The 22324-nt window shown below is 38.1% G+C and overlaps 2 protein-coding genes across 4 annotated transcripts in view; one reads left to right on the top strand and one right to left on the bottom strand.

The window, feature by feature from the left end:
- Nucleotides 1–42: 42 nt before the first annotated feature.
- Nucleotides 43–21318, top strand: CHDH (choline dehydrogenase). 3 transcript variants are annotated; one of them, XM_054215761.1, is made up of 9 exons: nt 43–87; nt 2490–2615; nt 6034–6842; nt 7257–7408; nt 11092–11221; nt 11876–12010; nt 13136–13278; nt 14126–14228; nt 14796–21318. In XM_054215761.1, the coding sequence occupies exons 3-9, from the start codon at nt 6089–6091 to the stop codon at nt 15212–15214; spliced, it is 1836 nt and encodes a 611-aa protein (XP_054071736.1). In that variant the 5' UTR covers nt 43–87; nt 2490–2615; nt 6034–6088; the 3' UTR covers nt 15215–21318. The 3 variants fall into 3 exon arrangements, with proteins under 3 accessions (XP_054071736.1, XP_054071735.1, XP_054071733.1); XM_054215760.1 differs by lacking the exon at nt 43–87 and adding an exon at nt 114–296; XM_054215758.1 differs by lacking the exon at nt 43–87 and adding an exon at nt 114–688.
- The window catches only part of CACNA1D (calcium voltage-gated channel subunit alpha1 D), a 198034-nt gene continuing 197018 nt past the window's right edge, over nt 21309–22324 (bottom strand). Inside the window, exon 49 of the mRNA XM_054215757.1 lies at nt 21309–21744. Coding sequence (XP_054071732.1) covers nt 21451–21744 — 294 coding nt within the window. The 3' untranslated portion in view covers nt 21309–21450. The remainder of the gene's footprint in view (nt 21745–22324) is intronic.

Here is a 22324-nt window from a genome sequence, read left to right as displayed (position 1 = left end):
CGGGGCGGGCCAGGCGGCGGACTTCGTCCCGCTGCCGCTCCGTGCCGTTTCGAAACGGCACAAAGTTTCTTCCGCGGCGGCCAAAGGGTGCGTTCCTGTGGAAAGTTCCACCCGCTTCCCCTGCCCTGCCTCCCCCACAGACCTCTCCCCACTGCCGGGGCCAGTCCCGAGCGCGCCAGCCCCGGCCCAGCCGCGCAGCACAGCCCGCCCTTCTGCCGGCGGCCCCCATCGCCTCACAGGGAGCGCCCCCACCCTCAGCGCCGGGCAGCTGCGACGGGGCTTCCCGCGGAGGGCGAGTGAGTGTGGCGGCAGCCGGTGGGCTGAGGGGGCTCTGAGGGGAGAGTTCCTGCGAGCCGTGAGGAGGAAAGGGCGGGAGAGGGGAGCGAGGCCGCGGCGGGACTGGAGCGAGCGGTGGCTGCGGGCGCTCGGCCCTCTCAGCTCCACCGCCGCTGGCAGCCCCCCCCCCCAAGCTGTTCTCAGGGAAGGAGAAAGACGTGGCCCGTGCGTGCCCTCGTCCTGCGGAGGGGAGCGGGGCGGGAGCCCGACACGGCCCCGGACCTTTGTGAGGAGCAAGAGGCGTCGTGGGCGCCCCAGAGCAGGGTCTGGGCTGCCCGCAGAGCTGCGGGGTTGTACAGCAGCCTGACGGCCTGGGCCGGCTAATAAAAGTTTGTTCATAGAGGAGGAAGTGGTAAGTAGGCTTGAGCGGTTTCAGCCGTGGATGTGAAATTTACCACAGGCTTTCTGTAAGTGAATGAACTTTTTTACTAGAAGGAGTGAAGGGAAAAGTTAGTCCAAAACGCTCCCAACAGTAGATGAATTTAAAATGGTTACAGTCTGCAATGGGGTGTGTGTGTGTGTGTGTGTGTGTGTGTGTGTGGAAAACCCCAAACCCAAGAGCTGCTTTTACCTGCGGAGCTGTTCCTCCTGTGTCTTACGGAGACAGGCCTGTCAGGATTTGTCAGCACAGTGCCATGAAGCGTAAATGTCCGGCACAGGTCCCATCGCTCTGCTGCACCATGTACTGGCCATATCCAGGAGAGGGTCGTATTTTACATCTGCCAGAGAGAATATTGTTTTAGCCTTGGCAAAATAGGACAGTGAGTAAAGTTTAAGCCACAGCGATCATCTCCGCTTTGTTTCAGGATCAGTTTAGAGGAACTGGGATAGGATAGTGCTCTTGCAGGAGGATCACGTGTAGATGAGAGCAGGTATGGATCAATATGACAAAAAGAACCATGCATTGAAACTACTGTTTTCATCCATTCAATCCAACTATGTATATTGGTTTTAAATTAAATCAGAATGGCTTGATTTTTGACCTCTGCATTTCAGGCCTTAAAAGCAAAGAAATTTGGGAATCATCTACACGCTGATTCTCAAAGCCACTTGAATATTATGATCAGGACAGTGTTGATTGACTTCATTCCCAACTCCCTCTTTGCAAGATAAAAATTATCTCAAATGTTACTCTGCAAATTCTGTTCCATTTGATGTAAAACAACAACAAAAAAGCAAATAAACCCATGAAATAACGTCTAACTATAAATCTGACAAACATATGTGGTGGAGTAGGTTCAAAATACTACTTCAGTTACTTAAAAGGAACACTAGATTTAGCTTTCTGGAGTGCTAGTTCAGTCTTCCAGTGGGTACCCTAACTGTCCTTGTATATATTTTTTGATCACCCTTATTTCCAGTTTTATCAGAGAATGGGACAGCTCTGATTGGTTAACAGTAATGACGCACAGGGCCCTGTAACATTTTTAGATTAGCCACCTCATCCACCTACAGAACCATTTTGTTATTGTCCATTTTTCAATATATCGCCTCTATGAATGCAGGATACCTGTCTTCCTCTCTTTGCTATGGAATGTGAGCCCTTTAAATCTAGAAGTCTAGGAGGAAGGATCCTAGGCTGAATCCTAGTGCTTTTGCTTATCTTTCTTACAGAGTGGGCAAGCCAATTTATTGCTTAGATGCCCTAAGCAGCCTCTTGCGTATCTTTTTCTCTCCTTTTTGTTTCTTTCCTAAAAAAAAAAAAAAAAAAGAAAAAAAGTGAAGTAACATATTCTTGGCTTTTCAAACTGTCACTGTCCCTTAGAAATCTGTTTTCACACATGACCCCAAATCAACATCTATAGAGTTGCAGTGGTAGGTACCTATGGGTTCCATCAGGGTTTATTTCTCAGGCAAACCTGATACTGCATTCAGAAATGTGTTACAATGATGCAAGGAGCCCCAAACTTCGGAATTCCACTGCCCTCTCCTAGCTACCTGGTGTACTATTAGATACTAAACTGTAGCAATAGAATTTTCCTGCTGAGATACTCCTGCTCTCCTCATTCTTGTAAGACCGCTGTCTATAGGCCCTGCTCAATAGTAATAATATCAGTAAATACGTAGGTTTTTTTAAAATGAGCTCCAAATTTTGAAGCTCTAATACAATACAGTGAATATATTTTATGTTGCTGCAATATCCATTTCTGCAGGTCTGTTCACTGATTCCTGAGAAGCATCTTGCTACATGTTCATAAAGAGGTCTATGATAAGTGAGAATCCAGATGAAGACATGCAGTAATATCCAGTAAGGCCCAGAAGACAACTTTTTGTTGGTGGTAAGTACAGAGCATTGCAGTAGAACCGTGTCATACAAACCTCCCTATTTCTAACATATTTTGTTTTGACATAGATGCTACAATAATAGAGCTGGCCATAAAACTATAGTTCCCCACTGGGTAAATTGGGCCAACTTCCCCAGCACATCTCAGAGCCTCACATGACTCTACCTGTTAGGATAACAACTTTATTTTTCCAGTTACTGGAAAAAAACACATTCTTGCTGAAATACAATTCTTAGGAACACTGCACAGGTTATAAATTCTCCCTGGCAAAAGGGCCAGATAAAACTAAGGGTAACTTGAGAGTGAAGGTGCATTAGGTTACGTTTTGACTGAGTTCTTTTGTTCAAAGAGGGACTCCTGCAAAGTTCCACAAGACTATCTTTTGTTGGAGAACTTGAACTTTGATAAACCCATGTATAGAACTACATAGATTATTTTAGAGAGGTGTAATGGTGTTCTAATTTGAGGACGTCATGATCTCAGTCCTTGATACAGACCCCTTCAATACAAGGTTGAATTGGTCAATGAGTTTCAAAGCCTGCATATGCCAGAGGCTTTTAACGCATCAGCTTTTAAAATGGTCTAGACTTCAGTATTATATTAATATTCAGTATTCAGGTTCTGGCATAAGGCAAGACACAAACACTTAGTCCTGTAACATCAGTGCTGCCTTTGGAGTGTCACTTGAGATAGTAATTCCAGGAGCTCAGTGGCCACTGGTTATGCTATAACAAGCTGTAGCAGTACAGCCTCCAGCGCTACTAGAGTAAGTCAGTCTCTGAACATGATTGCAGGGATTCTGCAGAACTTACTCTCTTTAGAGCCAACAGCTCTGTCACTTGTAGGCTTAACAACCAGCATTCTGGTTAGGAGGCACAGTAATATTTGATGGCATTATAGGTCCCACACCAAAATAAGCAGGCCAGTACTTGTTTCAGTCTCTGAACCCTACCTGTCTAAATAATAAGTGTTAACCACCTGTAATACCAAAACCTGAGGGTTTACTTCCTCAGGAGTAAGGTTGATCATTTCACCTCATCATGGTTAATCTCCACAGGAAAAAAAGAAACAACTCACATTATAGGGACAAAGTACCTTTCCCAAATTATCAGGGTCCAGGCCCATATTCTACCCACCCCCTCAGCCATCTGCTATTCCTGAAACAATAAAGTCCTGTGACCGACCAGTTCTGCAGGTTAAACATAGGTGCTTCAGAATTGGGTCTGTCTTCATCACAAACAAATCAAAACAAGTAAAAGCCTCTCTACCTTTGTATCTTCCTCTGCTGCATCACAGAAAATTGCCAAACCTTTTTTTCCAAGAAAGAATCCTTTAATATTTTCCACCTGTAAAAGACAACCCACACCTTCAGCTGTGATCAATTTTGCATTAGCTATGTGAGAATCAGCTGTGTGAACTCTGGGCTCAGACCTATCCCCTGCATCCATTTTTTTATTTTTTTAACAGAGCAAACTGTTCTCCATGGTTCAGAGGGCTGGAGTACCTCTGCTATGAGGACAGGCTGAGAGAGTTGGGGTTGTTCAGCCTGGAGAAGTGAAGGTTCTGAGGAGATCTTATAGCGGCCTTCCAGTACCTAAAGGGGGCTACAGGAAAGATGTGGAGGGACTCTTTATTAGGGAGTGTAATTACAGTAAAGTGTAATTACAGTAAAGAAAAAATTCTTTACTGTAAGGGTAGTGAGGCACTGGAGCAGGTTTCCCAGAGAAGGTGTGGATGCCCCATCCCTGGAGGGGTTCAAGGCCAGGCTGGATGGGGCTTTGAGCAGCCTGGTCTAGTGGGAGGTGTCCCTGCCCAGGGCAGGGGTTTGGAACTAGTCGATCTTTAAGGTCCCTTCCAACCCAAACCATTCTGTGATTGTTCATTTTCCAGAAATTTGAGGCTTTGTACAGCTTATTACAAGTTTTTCCTAGAGAAGAGATTTGTGTTTACTCCCATCCTTTCCCTGAGAGTAAAAAAAAAAATACTTTTACATGTGAGATTGTACGTCAAATTGTAAATAAATATAGTTGTATGTGGAAGACTTTTAACATTTATCAGGAACCTGCATCTAATTTTGTTACAGAGTTGGAAATTAAGGGCTTTTGTGTGCTCTCGCACATTTTACATTGTGAAAAATGTACAGTTTTTCACCCAAGAAAATGAGTACAGTTCTGTTCCACATTTTAGTAAGAAACAGCTGATTATTTCAGTGATTCAATAAGACATATTTTCCTTTAGTGAAAAACCCCAGACATTTTACAAAAATACAGGGCTTATATTACAAAGTATTGGATAACTATGAAACTTGAATGTATGAAAATCAACATTAACAACCTAATTCATTTCTGAAAAATTAGATTTCACAAACATAATACAGTATTCAATATATTTCCAGGCGAAAGCTTGCTTATCTCTTTCAGATGGGCAGTAACAGCCTCTGGATAAGTTGCCGTCTATAGAATCCAGAGCAACTGCTCAGATAGAAGACATGGGTTGGGGGAAATACAGCCCAAGGGTATCCATTTTCACTAATTGTTTATAACAAGGGGAGTGGTTTCAAGGGGAGAGAGCAAGAGAAACACACTTCAAACTGGCCCACTGTATCGGTACCTGTGACATTTAGGCAGGCTGTGAAAATCTTGCATTTAGTCCCTGTACCTGAACCTGTGCAACACAGAGCTAAACCTGTGTTGCTTGCAAGGCTCACAGGCTTTTCTGAAGGTGAAAAAATTGCCATTCCTACTCCTCCTAAGGATCTGGTGGTATTAGATTGTAACTGTCCTTAGAGCAGGAACTGGTTTTAGTAATAAGGTAGAAAGCCACAGATGAACAGATTTTGCCTTTCCTATATTAGGAGACATACCTCAAAGCGCAGCAGTTTTTCACTGTTACACATGTGTTTTGTAGAGATGCTGTCCTAGATTTGGTCTAGCAGAAGCTACAGTGGGCATACTCATCGTTTCCATTGTTGTGAACTGGCTAGGCAATATGACTTACTGTCACAAATCTACAGAGAAGTTTATGAAATTGTTTTTTTCTTAAATTCTTACCTACTAGAGGCAGATGAATAGAGACTACAAGGTAAGCAAAGGTTTCCATCCTTTATGGTTTTGACAAAAATTGAAAGCATGCTTCATGTATCTATCTCGGGAACAAGAAGCAAATCAAAATCAGCCTGCATAATACAAAATAGTGTGCTACAACTTGGTGCATAGACTGCATTAAAAGACTAATAAGACAGCAAGTTTCAGAGTAAATGTTCCTTGGTTTATTGGCATTGTTGTTAACCTTTTGGATAGTGAGAATGGCTAAAGTACACCAGTTTTACCTGAAAATGACTGACATTTTAGAGGTCATGCACTGTATTAATGCTAACATCTTAATTAGGATTTTTGTTCGCTTGTTTTTCCAGGCTGAAACACTGGATTTTTGTTAGCAGTTCGGCAAGAGTGATACTATCAGTAAAGATGTCATACTTAATGAAAGGAGTTAAATGTTGCAGTCCTATGAATCAGATGCACAAAGTAACAGGAACTCTATTTAAGGCACACATATTAAAGAACACATTGGGCATCAATGAACAACAATTCAAAATTTCACGTACATTATCTCAACTTAGTTCTGAAAAGGCAAACTCTTACACTTACGTCATTGTTGGAGCTGGATCAGCAGGGTGTGTACTAGCCAACAGGTTGACTGAAGACCCTCTCAGTACTGTACTACTTTTGGAAGCAGGCCCTAAAGATACCCTTCTAGGTAGTAAAAGACTGATGTGGAAGATTCATATGCCTGCTGCATTAACATACAACCTCTGTGATGAGAAATATAACTGGTATTACCACACAACATCACAAAAGCATATGGATAACCGAATTATGTACTGGCCTCGAGGAAGAGTGTGGGGTGGCTCCTCTTCTCTCAATGCCATGGTATACATTCGTGGGCATGCAGAAGATTATAATCGATGGAGCAGGGAAGGAGCAATAGGATGGGACTATGAACATTGCTTGCCCTATTTTAAGAAGGCACAGTCACATGAACTGGGGCCAGATCAGTACAGAGGTGGAAATGGACCCCTGTATGTGTCAAGAGGGAAAACAAACCATCCTCTTCATCATGCATTCCTGGAGGCAACCCAGCAAGCTGGGTATCCCTTCACAGATGATATGAATGGCTATCAGCAAGAAGGATTTGGCTGGATGGACATGACTGTACACCGAGGTAAATCATAAAGTGATCCTTAAGTAATTTGTATTTCTGACCCACCAGTGGTACTTCTGAAATCATTCTGGCATATGGATATATAATCTGCACTGAATGCCGTTTGGTTGTTGAGATTACTGAAGAGCTGTGACACTTTATAGTAACACCCTGTTCATTTCACACTAGCTTGCTATCAATCTAGTGTGCATTTCATTGAAAATTGCATTGGCATGCAAGTTGATTCATAGTTAAATTTCTCGTTGTGAAATCTGTTATGTTAAAATAAAATCTTTAGTTATTATATCAATTCACATTTGCCTCGAACTCTCTAAACTCTATGAAGGCTTTCCCTCTGTAAACATCCTGATGGTTATTGGCCAAAATCTTAAAGAATACTGAGCATTACTATTTTGATGTTTGATGACATTGTAGGTCAAAGATGGAGCACAGCTAGTGCTTACCTTCGCCCAGCCATGTCACGCCCAAATTTGTCAGTTGCAGAGAAGACACTTGTAACAAAAATCTTGTTTCAAGGAACAAAATCCATCGGTGTTGAGTATGTGAAAAATGGGCAAAGGAAAAAGGTAAGAGATTTTTCTTTTCCAGTAAGAAAGGTATGAGTCAAAGCAAAATTAAATTTTTGTTTTAAACCAAACTTCGATTAGAAGTGGCACTTTACTATGCCAAATGTCTGCTTTTCAGATGCCATGTTGTCTCTTCCAGTATATGATTTCCTGTCAATTATTTTACAGCAGGTGATATTTCAGCTGTATCAATTCAGAGATTAGCATCTCCATATTTCCATCTTTCTGTATTGAGAGGACAAGCCATAACTTGATGTTACGCAAGAGTGTTGTGTAAGGTTTCTGTCTGGAACCTATGGTGCAATCATGCACTGTCTCTGCGTATTGACTGGTATGCTGACATGCTGATGTTCCTGAAAAGAATTCTGAAAATGATGTTCTGGCATTGGCAAATCTGTAAAAGATACTGAAATCTGAATGGTTCAAGGGATAAGTAATGAGTCATTCACTTCTACATTGCCAGTATGTATTGAGTTTTGGGATAGTAATAATGAAACATAACGATGAAATGTTCCTTATGGTTGGTTGTGGAATGAATATTTTTCAGTTTCAGTCCAACTTCCACTGAACATGTGATCATGTGGAAAGAAGCTTGAGTTGCCATTACAACTTAACTCTGTGGATAAACAGTTCATCTTATGCAGCTTTCAATCCATTGACTTCTATAAGACCTAAAACATTCTTATTTCCCTTAACTCTTTAATATTAGAGCTGATTATTCCAAAACTAGGAAATTGCCTAAAAGGGATTTATATGTTAATAAATTAAGATATTTAGTCACAAAAAATTATAAAACAATTAAAAAGTGTAATAGCAATATCCTAAAGAGAGGACAGTACAGATTTTGGTGGTTTGAGTTCAATAAGGCTTACAAGACTCAACAGGCAAGTGTTCTGTGACTTGAACACCTGTTAAAGTTAAAATGCAATATAAATAAACTGCTCTTGCGTTTTCTAATGCACAAATCAAATCTGTTGTTTTCTAAGTGGATTGCTAAAATGACTATCATTAACAATGTAAAACAGAAGATGCAGAGAATTTAATTGATTTCATGAGCTATTAAATGTCTGCAAAAACAGTGTCTCTACTTGCTGTTTTTGTGCCATTATCAAGAATAATTATGTTGAAGAAGGTCTTGGAAAGCCAATTACGTATGATCAAAGGCTTTCTGAATACTGGACTACTTTAATTGCAAAATAATTGCTACGAATTTTCATACATAGTAATACATATATGAGTTACACATAGTGAATTAATATATTTATAGCATATATCATAAGTAGTACACATTCAAAGTATTTCCCTTCCTTCCCTCCCCTCCAGATTAAAATCGCAGGACTTGTCTGCTTTTACTTTCTGGAAAATTTTATAGCTGTCAGGATGGAAAAGCTCATGATTTTATTACAGTATGAACATCAAGAGGAGACACTTCATTACATTAAAGGGGTTTTGGTTTTATAGTTTATTTTAGGTAGGATCTCTTTTACGTCAGTCGTCCGTAAAGTTAAAAGATCATCAAAACCTGATTCAAGCATGATTCAAAATCTATACAAGCCAGTGGAAAGACTTAATTGTGGGACATTGGGGTCCCAGAGAGCTCCCAGGACTCCAGTAAGCCCTCTGACAAAAATAGGGAAGGTAGACTGATCATTCCTGGGGTTTCTGAGTTCAGAGTCAGGCAGAAAAGTGTATGGGCTCGGAATAACTACAGTGCTGACTGTGCAGTGAATGTAGACCGAACAAGCATCATTTGAACGCTATCTGGAACAAACTGGCACCATTTCAGTATGTACCGTAGAAAACATAAAGAAGTTACATTTGTGTAACATGCAAAATACAGATCTAGGTATTGATTCATCAGTCACAGATATGCTGTGTATTAGACTTACCATACTAGTGATTGCCCAGAGCAAACAAGAACAAACAAAAAATATCAGCACTGGCTATCTGTCAGCAATGTCAGAGAAATAGTGTGGAAACAATTTATCAAAATTTATCTTCTTACTACATTATGATCTAATTACTAGCAACAATCTCATTCACCATCATTCTGTATAGCTGAGGTCTCACTCAAAAAGGATAGGATTACTGCAAGTTAATATGCATTCCATGCTAATCTATTAACACTTCACCATATTACAGGAAAAAATAGTATTTTTTAATGTTGCTTTAGAAGCTAAATGTCTCATCTAAAATAAAACCAAGCAGCTACGCATGATAGCACCTTACATTCTACAACAGTGGAGAATGCAGAAGAATAATACCAGATATGTTTCCTTGAACCCTTGTGGGTTTTGCTTGCTAATGAGAGGAAGTTCAGGGGCAAAATTGTGTGCTTCATCTATTTTTTCCTCACTGTGGCCACACTAATATATTAGAATTCACAGATAAATGTTATAGTATTACTTTTGCAAATGTGTATTTCTTTAAATACACATTGGACTAGCTTAGGTAGCACTAGAATTTGCATTAAATATAAATTGTTGCTAACTTTTTGTTTCTTTGGTGCAGTTGTTCTTTCATAAGGACAGGTGAATCTTGAATCTTTTCTCCTGACGTGCAAGAGGTACTGCTCAGTTTGTAATCAACTACATAACTCAGTGTGTATCCAAAGGATACCTTAAATTTCAACAGGCAACATACGTGCAACTAGGGAGGATGGAGTGCATCCAGTGCGCGTGTGTTCATGAGCCAGCTCACTGGAATAGAAAGGGATAGTTTGAACAAGGTTGGGTTCACCCACATCATCCTTTTTCAAAGAGTAAAGGCAAAAGGCATGTGTGGGGTATCAATATTTTCTTACTCCACACAGTTTTTGCTTTTAACAGTGAAAAGCACTAAGTGGGGTAGTAATGATCCTAAATTTAACAGACATGAGAACAGGGAAGAGATATCCCCCAGATACAAATAACACAATGATTTTGGTATTGCTAAATGAGAATATTTGGGGGCAGAAATCCTTCAAAAGAAGCTGTGCTAAAAATACTTGCAGAAGAGGTTCTAGAAAAAGAACTATCCATCACAGAAAACTGAGTCAAAGGTGGAGGAATAGTTTAGCAGCCTATATCATGACCAGCTCTGGGCTCAGACTCAAACTGTTTGATGAAAAATCCATCAGCAAAACAGAATTACATAAATGCCTGCAGTCAGGGTCATCTCAGTAGCGCTTTTGTGGTTGAGGGCCTTCTGAGGATGACGATGAGCTAAAAAACTACACATTAATCTTGGTTCAATTAAGAAAACAAGCTCTTGCGCATTTTTGAGCTAGCATGTATCTGAATTCAAAATCTTCCTTAGGAGATTCAGTTTTAATTTACAAACCATTATTGAAAATGGAAGACATGCTTAGCTGACTGATCCGAGTGTCATGGGTAGTTTTTTCCTGGCGAGTAGCACAGGAGTTTATTGGCAGCCATGGTACTGGCTGAGCTGAATGTTTGTGTGCCATACAGTTTGGACAGATTGTAAACATGAGAATACAGAAATTATCAAAGTGAAAGCTTGATCATTTCTCTCTGCAGAAACTTCCGTCAAGATAGGAATACATTTAGAATGAGAAAAATATGAGGGAAAGGTGTCTAATCTGGATCAGGATGGTGTATCTGATCAGAAGCTCTTGACATGTTGCTTGCATTCGGATCAGGCTTAATAATGTTAGGACATTTGTGCTCGTTTCCTTTTAGGCTTTTGCCAGTAAAGAAGTTATTTTAAGTGGAGGTGCCATAAATTCTCCACAGCTGCTTATGTTGTCTGGGATTGGCAATGCAGATGATCTAAAAAAACTGGGGATCCCTGTTGTTTGCCATCTTCCTGGTAATTTTATTATTTCTTTTAACCTTACACCTTCCTATGGATGTGATTCAAAGACCATTAAATGAAATGAATCCATGAAATTCATTTGTCTTTATGTCAGGTTGCATGGTCTGAAACTATTAGAAATCAGTGGAAACTCACATGGGTTTTAGAACTGAGCAATAAACTCCCACTACCTTTGATAGTGGAAAATGCCTTTCTGAAAAATGCCACTGAATACTTTTAAAGAAGCATACTTATAATTTAGAATTTTGAATTAGTTTTGATCCACAACAGATTGTATAAACTCCCACTGTCATATATATTCAAAGATAGAAGGAATAACACAAACTTTTCCTGTAAACTAGAAAAGCTAGTACTGTATTTAGAAGTCATATCCGGCAATTTTAGAACAAGTGATATGTCTGCCATTTAACTTTCTATTTTCATTCTAGTTATGCTATGTTTATGTAAAACCTTATTCTGACATGAGCAAAAGGCTGATATAAGTCATGGTCTTGGTCTTAGTCATCACTGCCCTTGTAAGAGGTTAGTTTAGTTCCCATTTATGCTGTTTCTTGGTTGCAAATGTTGTGTGTAATTGTTCTCTGTGAAATAACTTTTTTTTTTTTAATTCCTTTCTTCTCCTTCCACCCCCTTTCTACTCCCCCCCAGGAGTAGGACAGAACCTTCAAGATCATTTAGAAGTGTACGTCCAGCAAAAGTGCACCAAACCTATTACTCTATATAATGCGCAAAAGCCAGTTAACATGGTGAGGATTGGTCTAGAATGGCTTTGGAAGTTCACAGGTATGAAACAACATATGCAGTCATTGATTGCTTTGAATTATTACAGCCTTTTATCCATGAAATTTCAAAGTCTGGGAGCCTTCATATATAATTTTTTTTGCGTCCTGAGAAATAACTGGAACTTGCAAATGGCCTTGAACTATTTCTTTTTTTCTAAAACAGTTATTATATCTTAGGTAGCAAGGGAGGTTTCTATACACTGTTTTTTAATGTTATTATATCTCTCTCAGTTTAAGAAAAACTCTATGCTTAAAAATCTTGGTGTCATTGAGAAAAGCTGTTGTAAAAAAATGGAAAAAAATTCTATTTGAAATCGATATCGTGTCAATAAAAACATATTGTTGAGCTGAATTAATTGCCCCAAAAGAATTAGTTTGTTGCTCTGATCAGAACCCTTTAAGCTTGCATGTAAATTAGAAGTGACTTTTGTTAAAATGACACACTTGTTTTACAGTAATCCAGCTGTAAGTTGTACTTTAAAAAGAATCTCTAAAAGTAACCCTTAAAATCAGTAATATGGTTTGGCTAAATTTGAGGACCTCATCAGTTGTTGAATTATTTTGTTAGTAGGTCACAACTTACAGCTGGGTATTTGTGGCTTTTTACCATGCAAGTAAATATCGAGAGCTGACTCACCGTTTTAAATAGATGTGAAAATACATAATAGGAGGGGCATTGCAGGGTCTTCATCTTTCCCCTTCAGGGCAGTCACTGTGGACAGCTCTGCCTATTACATGTTGCTGATGGGATAACTGCACTGCATGGCATGGAGTAATACCAGGATTCTGCAGTGGGTTCCTTCCACACCCGTTGGGATCCTGGAACCTAATCTACTTCTGGAGTTAGACGCTAGGCCTGCCAGTTGCACTGAGATAACTGTAACATCCTACGCTCAAATAAGTAGGATTTCCAAAGTTATGCATACTTAACATTTGTCTAGTGATTAAAAAACAGATGAAAGTAATGCATTAAATCGCAAGCTGTTCATAATGGATTTTTCGTTCCTTGCAATTTCCACTGTACATATGAATTATTCATAGTAGTGAAACCAACGGTTAAGAAGAAGTGGATTTCTTGCTTTTCTGAGGTCTTCTAATAGCATTTTTCTCTTCATTTACACTCTAGGTGAGGGAGCCACTGCCCACTTAGAATCTGGCGGTTTTATCCGAAGTGAACCAGGGGTTCCTCACCCTGACATTCAGTTCCACTTTCTCCCTTCTCAGGTGATTGATCATGGTCGGGTTGCTTCCACAATGGAAGCTTACCAGGTAAGTTGTTGAAGAACATATTACAGTAATGTTCTGTAGTAATTAGCAAGCAGGCTTATGCTCTATTATAAATATTGATAACTCTTGTATATATTGAAAGAGGCTTTGTTCAGTATAATACAAAAGAGCTGGCTTAACTTCCTACACTGGGGAAAAGAACATGAGCTTGTTTTTTGATATTGCTACCAAAATTTTGCTACTTTTATCTCTGGGAAAGTAAGCAAGTATTGAATGGTTGTTTAAGTATTTGCACGACTGAAGTGCCATAGTGCTATTGATTAGGATACCATTGTGCTAGATGCTGTGCAAAACTAGAACAAGGTGTTCCCTCTTCCACTGCAGTTTAGACAGAGGTTTAAGTAAGAATGTATGAGGCCACTCATTTATTCACTGGCACAAATCCAAGCCCCATTTTAGACTATGATTTTTGATCCAAAAGTCTGTGCTATTGCCGGGGGGCTGTCACTGAGCATACATGTTTCTTCTTGCTAATCTCTTTTCTTCAGTGATGATAGTAATTTGGTCTGATTGCTGATTGTATTTGAATGCTGTGCTACTGCTAAATTGGAATACTTGTATTCTAAATTAAAAGAACAGCTGTGAGTTGATGATAGATGTATTCCCTTTCCCTTATGAAATATCATATTTACAACAAATTTATATAAAATGGAAAAATGTTGAATGGAATTTTCCATTATCTCCCTTTAATGTTTACATTTGCTTAATTTGTAAAGACTGTCCAAATTGCAAAAAAACCCCAAACAAACCACAAAACCAAACGAAGCCATACAGAATTTGGAAATAGGTCTGGTGGGATTGTGTCATGAGTATAGTGTGGGTGTTGCAGGTCCATGTGGGACCCATGAGGAGCACAAGTGTGGGCTGGCTAAAGCTGAAGAGTACAGACCCAAATGACCATCCTATCATTGAGCCTAACTACATGTCAACAGGTAAACGCAGCCTCTCCTTGCTCTGATGTCAACTTATTCCCAGCCTGTTTCAGTAGCAGATTTTCATATCTACTCAACACCAGTTCAGAAGTGCTGGTTGCTGCATTGTTACTTATTTCTCATTTATAAAATTCAGTATCAGAAGAGGCCATTGTGCAAAGCACTGTATAAGCCAAAAAATAATTCCCTGTTGGGAATGCAGTCAGGGTTTCTTTGTGTTTGCTGCATCATGCTGTTCATTTCATCCCCTCCTCTGCTTGTGAAGGAATGGATCTTGTGTGCTGCTTTGTGCTGAGATTCGTGTCCTTGGCTAGACAGTGGGTATAGCAAAATATGAAGAACTGTTCTAGCTTACCTGTTCCCTTTTGGGATTGTGCGGTGTTACTGACAGTTTCGTTCACAGTGAATGTAAATACCTGTGACTTTGAAAATATTATGGTTTTCAGCAATAAGTGAGACTTTCCCTCCAGCCTTTTTTCTTTGATGCCGTTTTTTTCTATTATACGTTCTGTATCTATTACTAAACTAAGGGCGTACCTACAGTTTTCTTATTTTCTCTCCCTACAGAAAGAGACATTTGGGAATTCCGCCAGTGTGTCAAGTTGACCAGAGAGATCTTTGCTCAGAAAGCTTTTGAAAAATTTCGTGGGCCTGAAATTCTACCTGGAAAACATGTTCAGTCTGACAACGAAATAGACGCTTTCATAAGGCAGAAGGCTGATAGTGCTTATCATCCTTCTTGCACCTGTAAAATGGGTCAGCTTTCAGATAGCACTGCTGTAGTTGATCCCCAAACAAAAGTAATTGGTGTTGAAAACTTGAGAGTAGTAGATGCTTCAATAATGCCCAGTGTTGTCAGTGGAAATTTGAATGCTCCAACTATTATGATAGCAGAGAAAGCTGCAGATATAATTAAGGGCCTCCCATCGCTTCAGGAGAAAAACATTCCTGTATATAAGCCCAAGACCTTGGAAACACAGAGATAAACAAACGTTCTCATCCTTTCACATCTTCTTACTTAGGCTTTCATCAGCATGTTGGTATCTCATGCTGAACATGCCAACAAAATAAATACCATGCAAAACAACATGCCCTATTAAAGTAACTGTTAATTCAAACCATTCTCTTATATTAGACTACCTATTCATTCTTTTAATCAGTTGGATTAAGCTGCTTACTTTAGTTAAACATGACCTTTTGCAGTACAATTCAATTTTTTTGTTGACGAGAAGCTATTTCTAAATGACAAGACAGTTGTGCACATAATCCAGAAATACTACACAGTTGCATGAGGAACGGAAGAGATTAATGTGTGCTATTCTGAAAATCATTATGGTATGGTTTGTTATTTAAAGGAAGGATTTTAACTGCTGTGAGAGAGTCACCCAGGATAACAGCTAGTCAGTAATCCCCACAGCCTGCAAGGAATCTTAAGCAAATGTAAGCATTTATACAATTGCATATTCATAGGCCAAAGTAGTACGTATCAGAATTCATAGGACAGAGAGGAACCTGCACGTGTTTGGAATTTGTCAAATGTGGGGTTTTATGAGAGGAATGCAGAGTTTACAAATCCTCACTTAGATTTAAGACTTCACCATACTTAGCAGCCCTAACTGTATAGTATTGATAAAGAATACATACATTGTATTTATCAGAAACTTATTTTTCTAAAAAATACAGAACAGGAGCTGATATTTATAAAAATATACTGGAAAACTGAAATTTCTCCTTGCCTTTTTTTTTTTTTTTTTTTGCAAGGAGGTTAGTAGAATTCAGTTCACAATCTGATTTAGTTGCACCACTTTATCATTTAGCACAGTTAGAGATCTGTGCTTCCTATAACGTCCTTAAAGTTACTGGTCTTTGCTTAAAGATGAGTCTTTGCAAAAGGTATTTCTCAGGAAATATTCTGAATGGTGCCTTACTATTACTCAAATTTTAGTAAAAAAAATTACAGCCAAGGTAGGTTTAAAATGAATGCTTACTCAAAATAACTACATAAGTTCAGATATCGATGATACAGGAAGAGATCTTTTTTGAATTAGAAGGCAAGTAACTTATGCAGTGAACCAGTGCTGTGTTTTAGTTAGGATTTAAATCTTTGTTTTACTGTTTTCAGATGTGCAAAGCAAGATATGTGATCTTTCATGGCTGTTTTCTGTGTCAATCTAACTTTCAGATACTGATTTTTTTTTCAAAACCATAAAGAAACTGAACTCAATGAATCCATTGAATCGTTTGAATTTATTAAGTATTCCAAAATAACTTCTGAGCAGCTGTCAAATTATAAAGCAAAAGCTTCTGTAGCCTAAGATTGCTTAGGACTTGTGGTAAACAGAATAAACTTTTTTTTCAGAAAAAGTGGAATTTTGAACCATTTGAGCAGATTGAGCATTGAGCAGAAAAAAAACTTTGCTGACTCGGATGTTTGCTAGAGGGACAACTGCAGCTGTTTAAGGCAGCCACTTCTACCTGGTGCTGTGTGCTGTAAGGCAGTGGTTGTAAGCCCCGCTGCTAACTGAGGGAAAGGACTTGATTCATTAGAGTATCTGCATAAAGACAAACAAAAATACTGAAGATGGAACATGATAGCAGTGCACTCTGCTCCAAAAAGATACAGGTAAACCCTTTCTATGTGTGTAATGCATTCTTTTGGAATGAGGGGAAGAGCAAGAATATTTTAAGGCATAGGTGATTGATTAGCTGTGTTAGTAAGACAATTCATCTGATGCAACTGTGCATTTGGGGAAAGCATGAACTGTGTATGGTGCACCTTTTTAGGGCAAAGTTTTTATTCAGCACCTGTGCTTTTGAGATTTTCATTTAAAGGTATTCAGTAGGTATCTTAGTGTCATTTGGAATACAAAGTATTAGGATACTCAGAATAATATATACTGGTGAGACTTACCGCAGTTCTGTGCAGTTGAGAGGGGAAGCAATTTGGAAAGATGGAATACTGAAGTTCCTGCATTTGTAGATTTACAAGACGGGTTTCCACTCTAGGCATGCAAGATCGGAATTGTTATTATGCAACTGCAGAGGATTAACCAGCTACTGTCTGACATAACTTATTACTGAACACACACACAGAGCTACCCTCTGCCATTATGTAAAGCTCTAAAAGATGAGGAAATGGCTCAGTTAGATATACATGCCAAAGTGCGTGTCATGTTCAGGTATACATTGCTGCATTGTGCAATCAGATAATCGGGCATTTTTTCTGAAACATCATCACCTTTTCTTGCAGTTCTAAACATACATAGACACCTTGCAAACTCCTCCCCTTCTAAACATTTAAATGTTTTCATTGCTGTGAACTGCAGTTGCTTTATTAATTTAGAGCTCACTGCTATAGGATGTTGAGGCACCTTCATGACATTCCTTTGATGCAGCACTAAAGAAATGGCTCAGGTACTTGAAAGTTCTGTTGCACTGGAGAAATCTTTAGGTAGCATCAAGCTACCGTTAGTTTCTCCTGCATTGTATCTGGTTTCCGATACTGAATTCCTGTTAAAATTGTTCTTCTAGCAGAGTTAAGTCTGCTAGGGGATATTTAGAACAGGTACAAGATATTTTTACATGGTCTGAAGAGCAGTGGCAGTCTGCTAGCTAAAATTAACCATCTTTTACACTTATCGGATTGCAGAGCACAGGCTAATAATATGAGAATTTAACTCATTTAACAAAATAATACAGTGTATAATTGAATATTATTCCCAGTTCTACCCACACACAATTTATTCTATAAATGCATAGATGATACTGCATTATGTATTCAAAAACAGTTAACTGTGAAAGCTGTTTGATGTAAGAATTTGGAGTTACTAGACCTGCCAGCATGGCTTGAACCAGCAGTGGTACTGCGAGTGACAACACCAGCATTTCCATGGTAATATCTTGCTGCAGATGCTGCTGACGCAGTTGGAGGTCTCTGGCTGGGGACAATGAGATTAAGAAAGAAAAGTGACCAAAAAATGCTTATGTTGTACACATATTTCAGTTCAAGTTGCTTCAGTATGATTAAGTGCTTTTAAAAGCTGCAGAAAACAGCAGTATTTATAAAACTGCATTATATTTAATTTATGTAAAGCCACTCAAGGTTTTGTACACCAGAACTTTTCATATTTCTGCAGCTTAAAATCCTTTCCAAGTGTCTGATTTCGTTTAGTCTGCAATCAAATGAGGCAGCTATATATAAACACCGAAAAGCTGGAAAGTGGGCTTGGAACATATTTTGAACGAAATACAGAACATAAAAATATAATATAGAAATTATATATATAGAATATAGAAACATATTTTGAGGAATAATAAAAGCATTTATGCATTGTTTTAAAAATATAGTTAAAATGAAGTTATTGTAGAGAGAACACAAGCGTATCTTATTACAGTATTATAATTTTTAGTCTCAATTCTTGTCATCCAAGCTCCAAAAAAATGTTCGAATATGAATATATTTTATATATTCACTTTTTCAGTGAATTTACTTCACCACAGAAGACTTAGTTATTTTTAATTCTTTAATAATGTTTTTTGTCATTTTATATATATATATGTTTTTTTATATATATATATAAAAAATATCTGGAAACTCATGATCTATGCTTCAATTTTTGAGATAACTTCTAGTTTTTCTGTATTGAGTAATTACTATGACTGGTAGTATTTTAAGCGTGCCAATTATCATGCAATTGCACAGATATTGATTACATTCTTCCATATACATCTGGAATAAAATTGAACAGGTGTTCTATGTATCCATATATATACGTTCTTCATTAAACCATTAACTATATAGACCATGGTTTGTAACTGAATTATAGAACAGGGTTTGTACCCAAGTTTTTCAGAAGTGGGTATACCACAGTAGGTGGAACTTTGAAAACTACACTTGGTTATTTCAAAGTGATACCAAATCCTGAAAGCTCCATTTTGGTCTCATAAAGTTTGTTTCTGTGGGCTGGGAAAGCGTAACAAAGTGCCTACTGCCAGGTGACCTACCCAAGTGCTTCGTGGCAGACAACCAGAAAGACGTGTTTTGATGTTTTAGGGGATTTTAGTCACATTTTCCTAATTGTTTCCATAGATCTGTATCTAGGAAGCAGTAAATCCCCTAGATATAGGGGAGTAATAGTACCCTTTTTCTTACAGATACCCCAGTCACTTTCTTTCTTTCTGGTTAACAGCAATCGTTCATAAAAGACTTGCACACTATGATAGCGTAGACTGATGACTATATCCCACACATTACCTCCCATTCTTCAAACAGAATTTAACTTTTGGAGCTTCTTGGTGAAAAACTATTAGTAAAAGGAGTCCCAAGTATAATAAAATTATTACACAGTTTTATTTTGAAGAACATTTTGCATTTGTTTTAATACAAAATGATGTAGGTCAAGAAATAATTTACAAACCTTTAAGTTCTTATCCTGGCATTTGAAATAAGAATGATTTCAGAGGAGGTCTGTAAGCTATTCATAGGAAACCGTCATTATGTACAAAATGTTTATTGACATGTTTTAAACATCACATTTGTAAAAATGTGAACTGGATTGCTATCTAGCATATGAACTACAGGTAAAACCTGATAAGATAACTTGTTAGAACAAGTCACTGTTATCCAGTGCTAACAAAATACAGTCGCTTTCAGTACTTTTTGATTTTCCTCCAAGGTTGTATTAGCCTCAAAGTCATTTCAGGGTTTTACTGCATTGTGAACAATATCTAAGCCCTCTCTTGATTGCATAAAAATAAATCTTTGAAATAGTACACATAGAACAGAAAGGTAGAGGCAATAAAATAGTATACTTCTTATATAGTTTTTGGTACTATGAAGAATCATTTTATCATATTTCATTTCTTTCCAAGCAGAGTAAGGAATACTGAAGTAAAACATTTTCATTTACTTGTGAAATATTTTCTGCCCAAGATGCTTCCTATCAAAGTACGGTATGTAGGTAATACACTTTGTCAAAACTAATTGTCTCATCACCAGTAATATCCTGGCATGAACTTGCCAATGTTTTAATTATTTTAGTATTTATTTTTAGCATGGGATTAATACAAAAATAAAATCACAGCTCATTTTTCAATCAAAAAAGTTAAAATAACTTTAAATGTTTTACCTTTCCAAGTGTAAGACTGTAAATAGTCAACTGTGCATCCCTTATGCAGAGAGATTCATTTGACTCAATTATTTAAAAAAAAAAAAAAATCTGTTCTGTTGCCAAGTTCCAACTTGACACTTTATCCCAAAAAGAGATTTACACTGAAAGGTGGCTCTATTTAAATATTTATGCTATAGATCTATATATTCCAAGTAAAAATACTTATATCTAGAATTCTGTGGAGAGTTACAATAATTAGGGTCCATAAATATTGCTGCAGTTCAATTACGGTACAATAATTACAAAATATAGAACATCTCTTTACAAATACAAATCATTGTATATTACAATTCATTTACAATAATTTCTACTATATAACTTTTAGCAAACTATCTTATCTAATTCTACTATAACCTGGTTGCAAGTGCATTAGTAAGAATGCAATTATTCCAGTATATTTTGCCCTTAACGTGATAGTCATAAAACAGACTATCTGAATGATATTTTCCTATGTAAACTGGTGTTACATATGACAGATTATTCTTTATATAACTTATTTTTCCAATGATCTCTAACAGCATGACAAACTGTTTTAGAAGAGCATTAAGAAAAAAAATCAGGAGGCAAGTTTGAAAACAATGTTAGAATGGATATGCAACGGGTAGCTGATATGCTATCGACTACTGAGGTAATGACATTATCGGTTGTCATCACTCATCTCATGTTGCTATTTCCCACGCAATTTTGTGCCAGACTTATACAGACATTTTCACTGACAAAATCCTGCTCCACTATGAAGGACAGCAGCACAAGGCTGAAAGACAGGCAAGATATTACAGCTCAGAATCCCACCCCAGCCCTCAGAAAACTGATTGTCACAATCTGCTCGGTTTCAAAATAACCTTATTCCTAGAGAGAAACTGAAGATTCTGTGGGAGGAGACTGGATCACATTTCGGCAACCTGGAGATAATAAATTTATTAGTTATGGCTTCCTTGAGGTGTGACATCACTTGTACAAAACTTGATTGGTTATTTACTCCAGCTAGTGCCTAGCATCTTTAAACTATGAGGCACTTTTTCTGTTATTAAAATAATTTTCCTTGTTAAATACTATAAGCTCGTAATGCATATCATTTCATCAGCTAAATCTTCTTCATATCGTCCTGGTTCTGGTTCTTCATCGCTGTAGCCAGGACCAAAATCTTGAAGTTCATAATCTTGTCTGCTTAAAATGGGAAACATATCCCCATTGGTCCCATTGCTAATGTTCCCATTGAGAAGATTACTTGCTGCACTTTCCATCTCATCAATAGTCATGTCACATGCATCAGCAATCTCATGTTTCGTAGCCGAAACGAATTTCGGGTCCTTTGCATACCTTCCTAGGCCTTCAGATATAAGTACCTGGAAGATGGAGGAGAGAGAATGAGATACACAGTGGAATTACAGAACAGACGGGATTCATAGCAACATTTCTCATTTGTGGAAAATACTGAAAACCCCGTGCTGAATCACTACAGCAACGCACAGCAAAACTGCGCCTGTAACGAACAATCAAAGGGCTCCAAACCACACTGTATCAGTTATGTGATAATGTAATGGATAATACAACACATCTGACTTTTCTCTTTAGATAAACGTCAGTCATCAGGCTGATACACTAAAGACAACAGTTAATATATCGCAGAAGGTGCAATTAGAACAATTACCTGAAACACAGAATTAGAGACATGTTCTTGATACTTTAGCATACATGGGAGAAAGATGACGACGTCCCATTTGCAAATAAAATTTAACAATGTATATTGTTTAGCTCATAGCGATGGAAATGAAGGGATAGATGGAAGCAAGAACAGTAACTGTGATTCAGAAATGCTATATACTCTTTATCTTCAAATCTTTTTCAGTACGAAAACCCTACAAATCAGTCCTTGTAGTTATTATTCACCTCTCTGCATTTAGTACACTGATTCATAAACCTCTT

Source organism: Rissa tridactyla, chromosome 10 (assembly GCF_028500815.1).
Source record: "Rissa tridactyla isolate bRisTri1 chromosome 10, bRisTri1.patW.cur.20221130, whole genome shotgun sequence".
NCBI classification, from domain to species: Eukaryota; Metazoa; Chordata; class Aves; order Charadriiformes; family Laridae; genus Rissa; species Rissa tridactyla.
The sequence above is the reverse complement of the archived record's forward strand: the minus strand, read 5'-3'. Positions and strand labels throughout refer to the sequence as shown.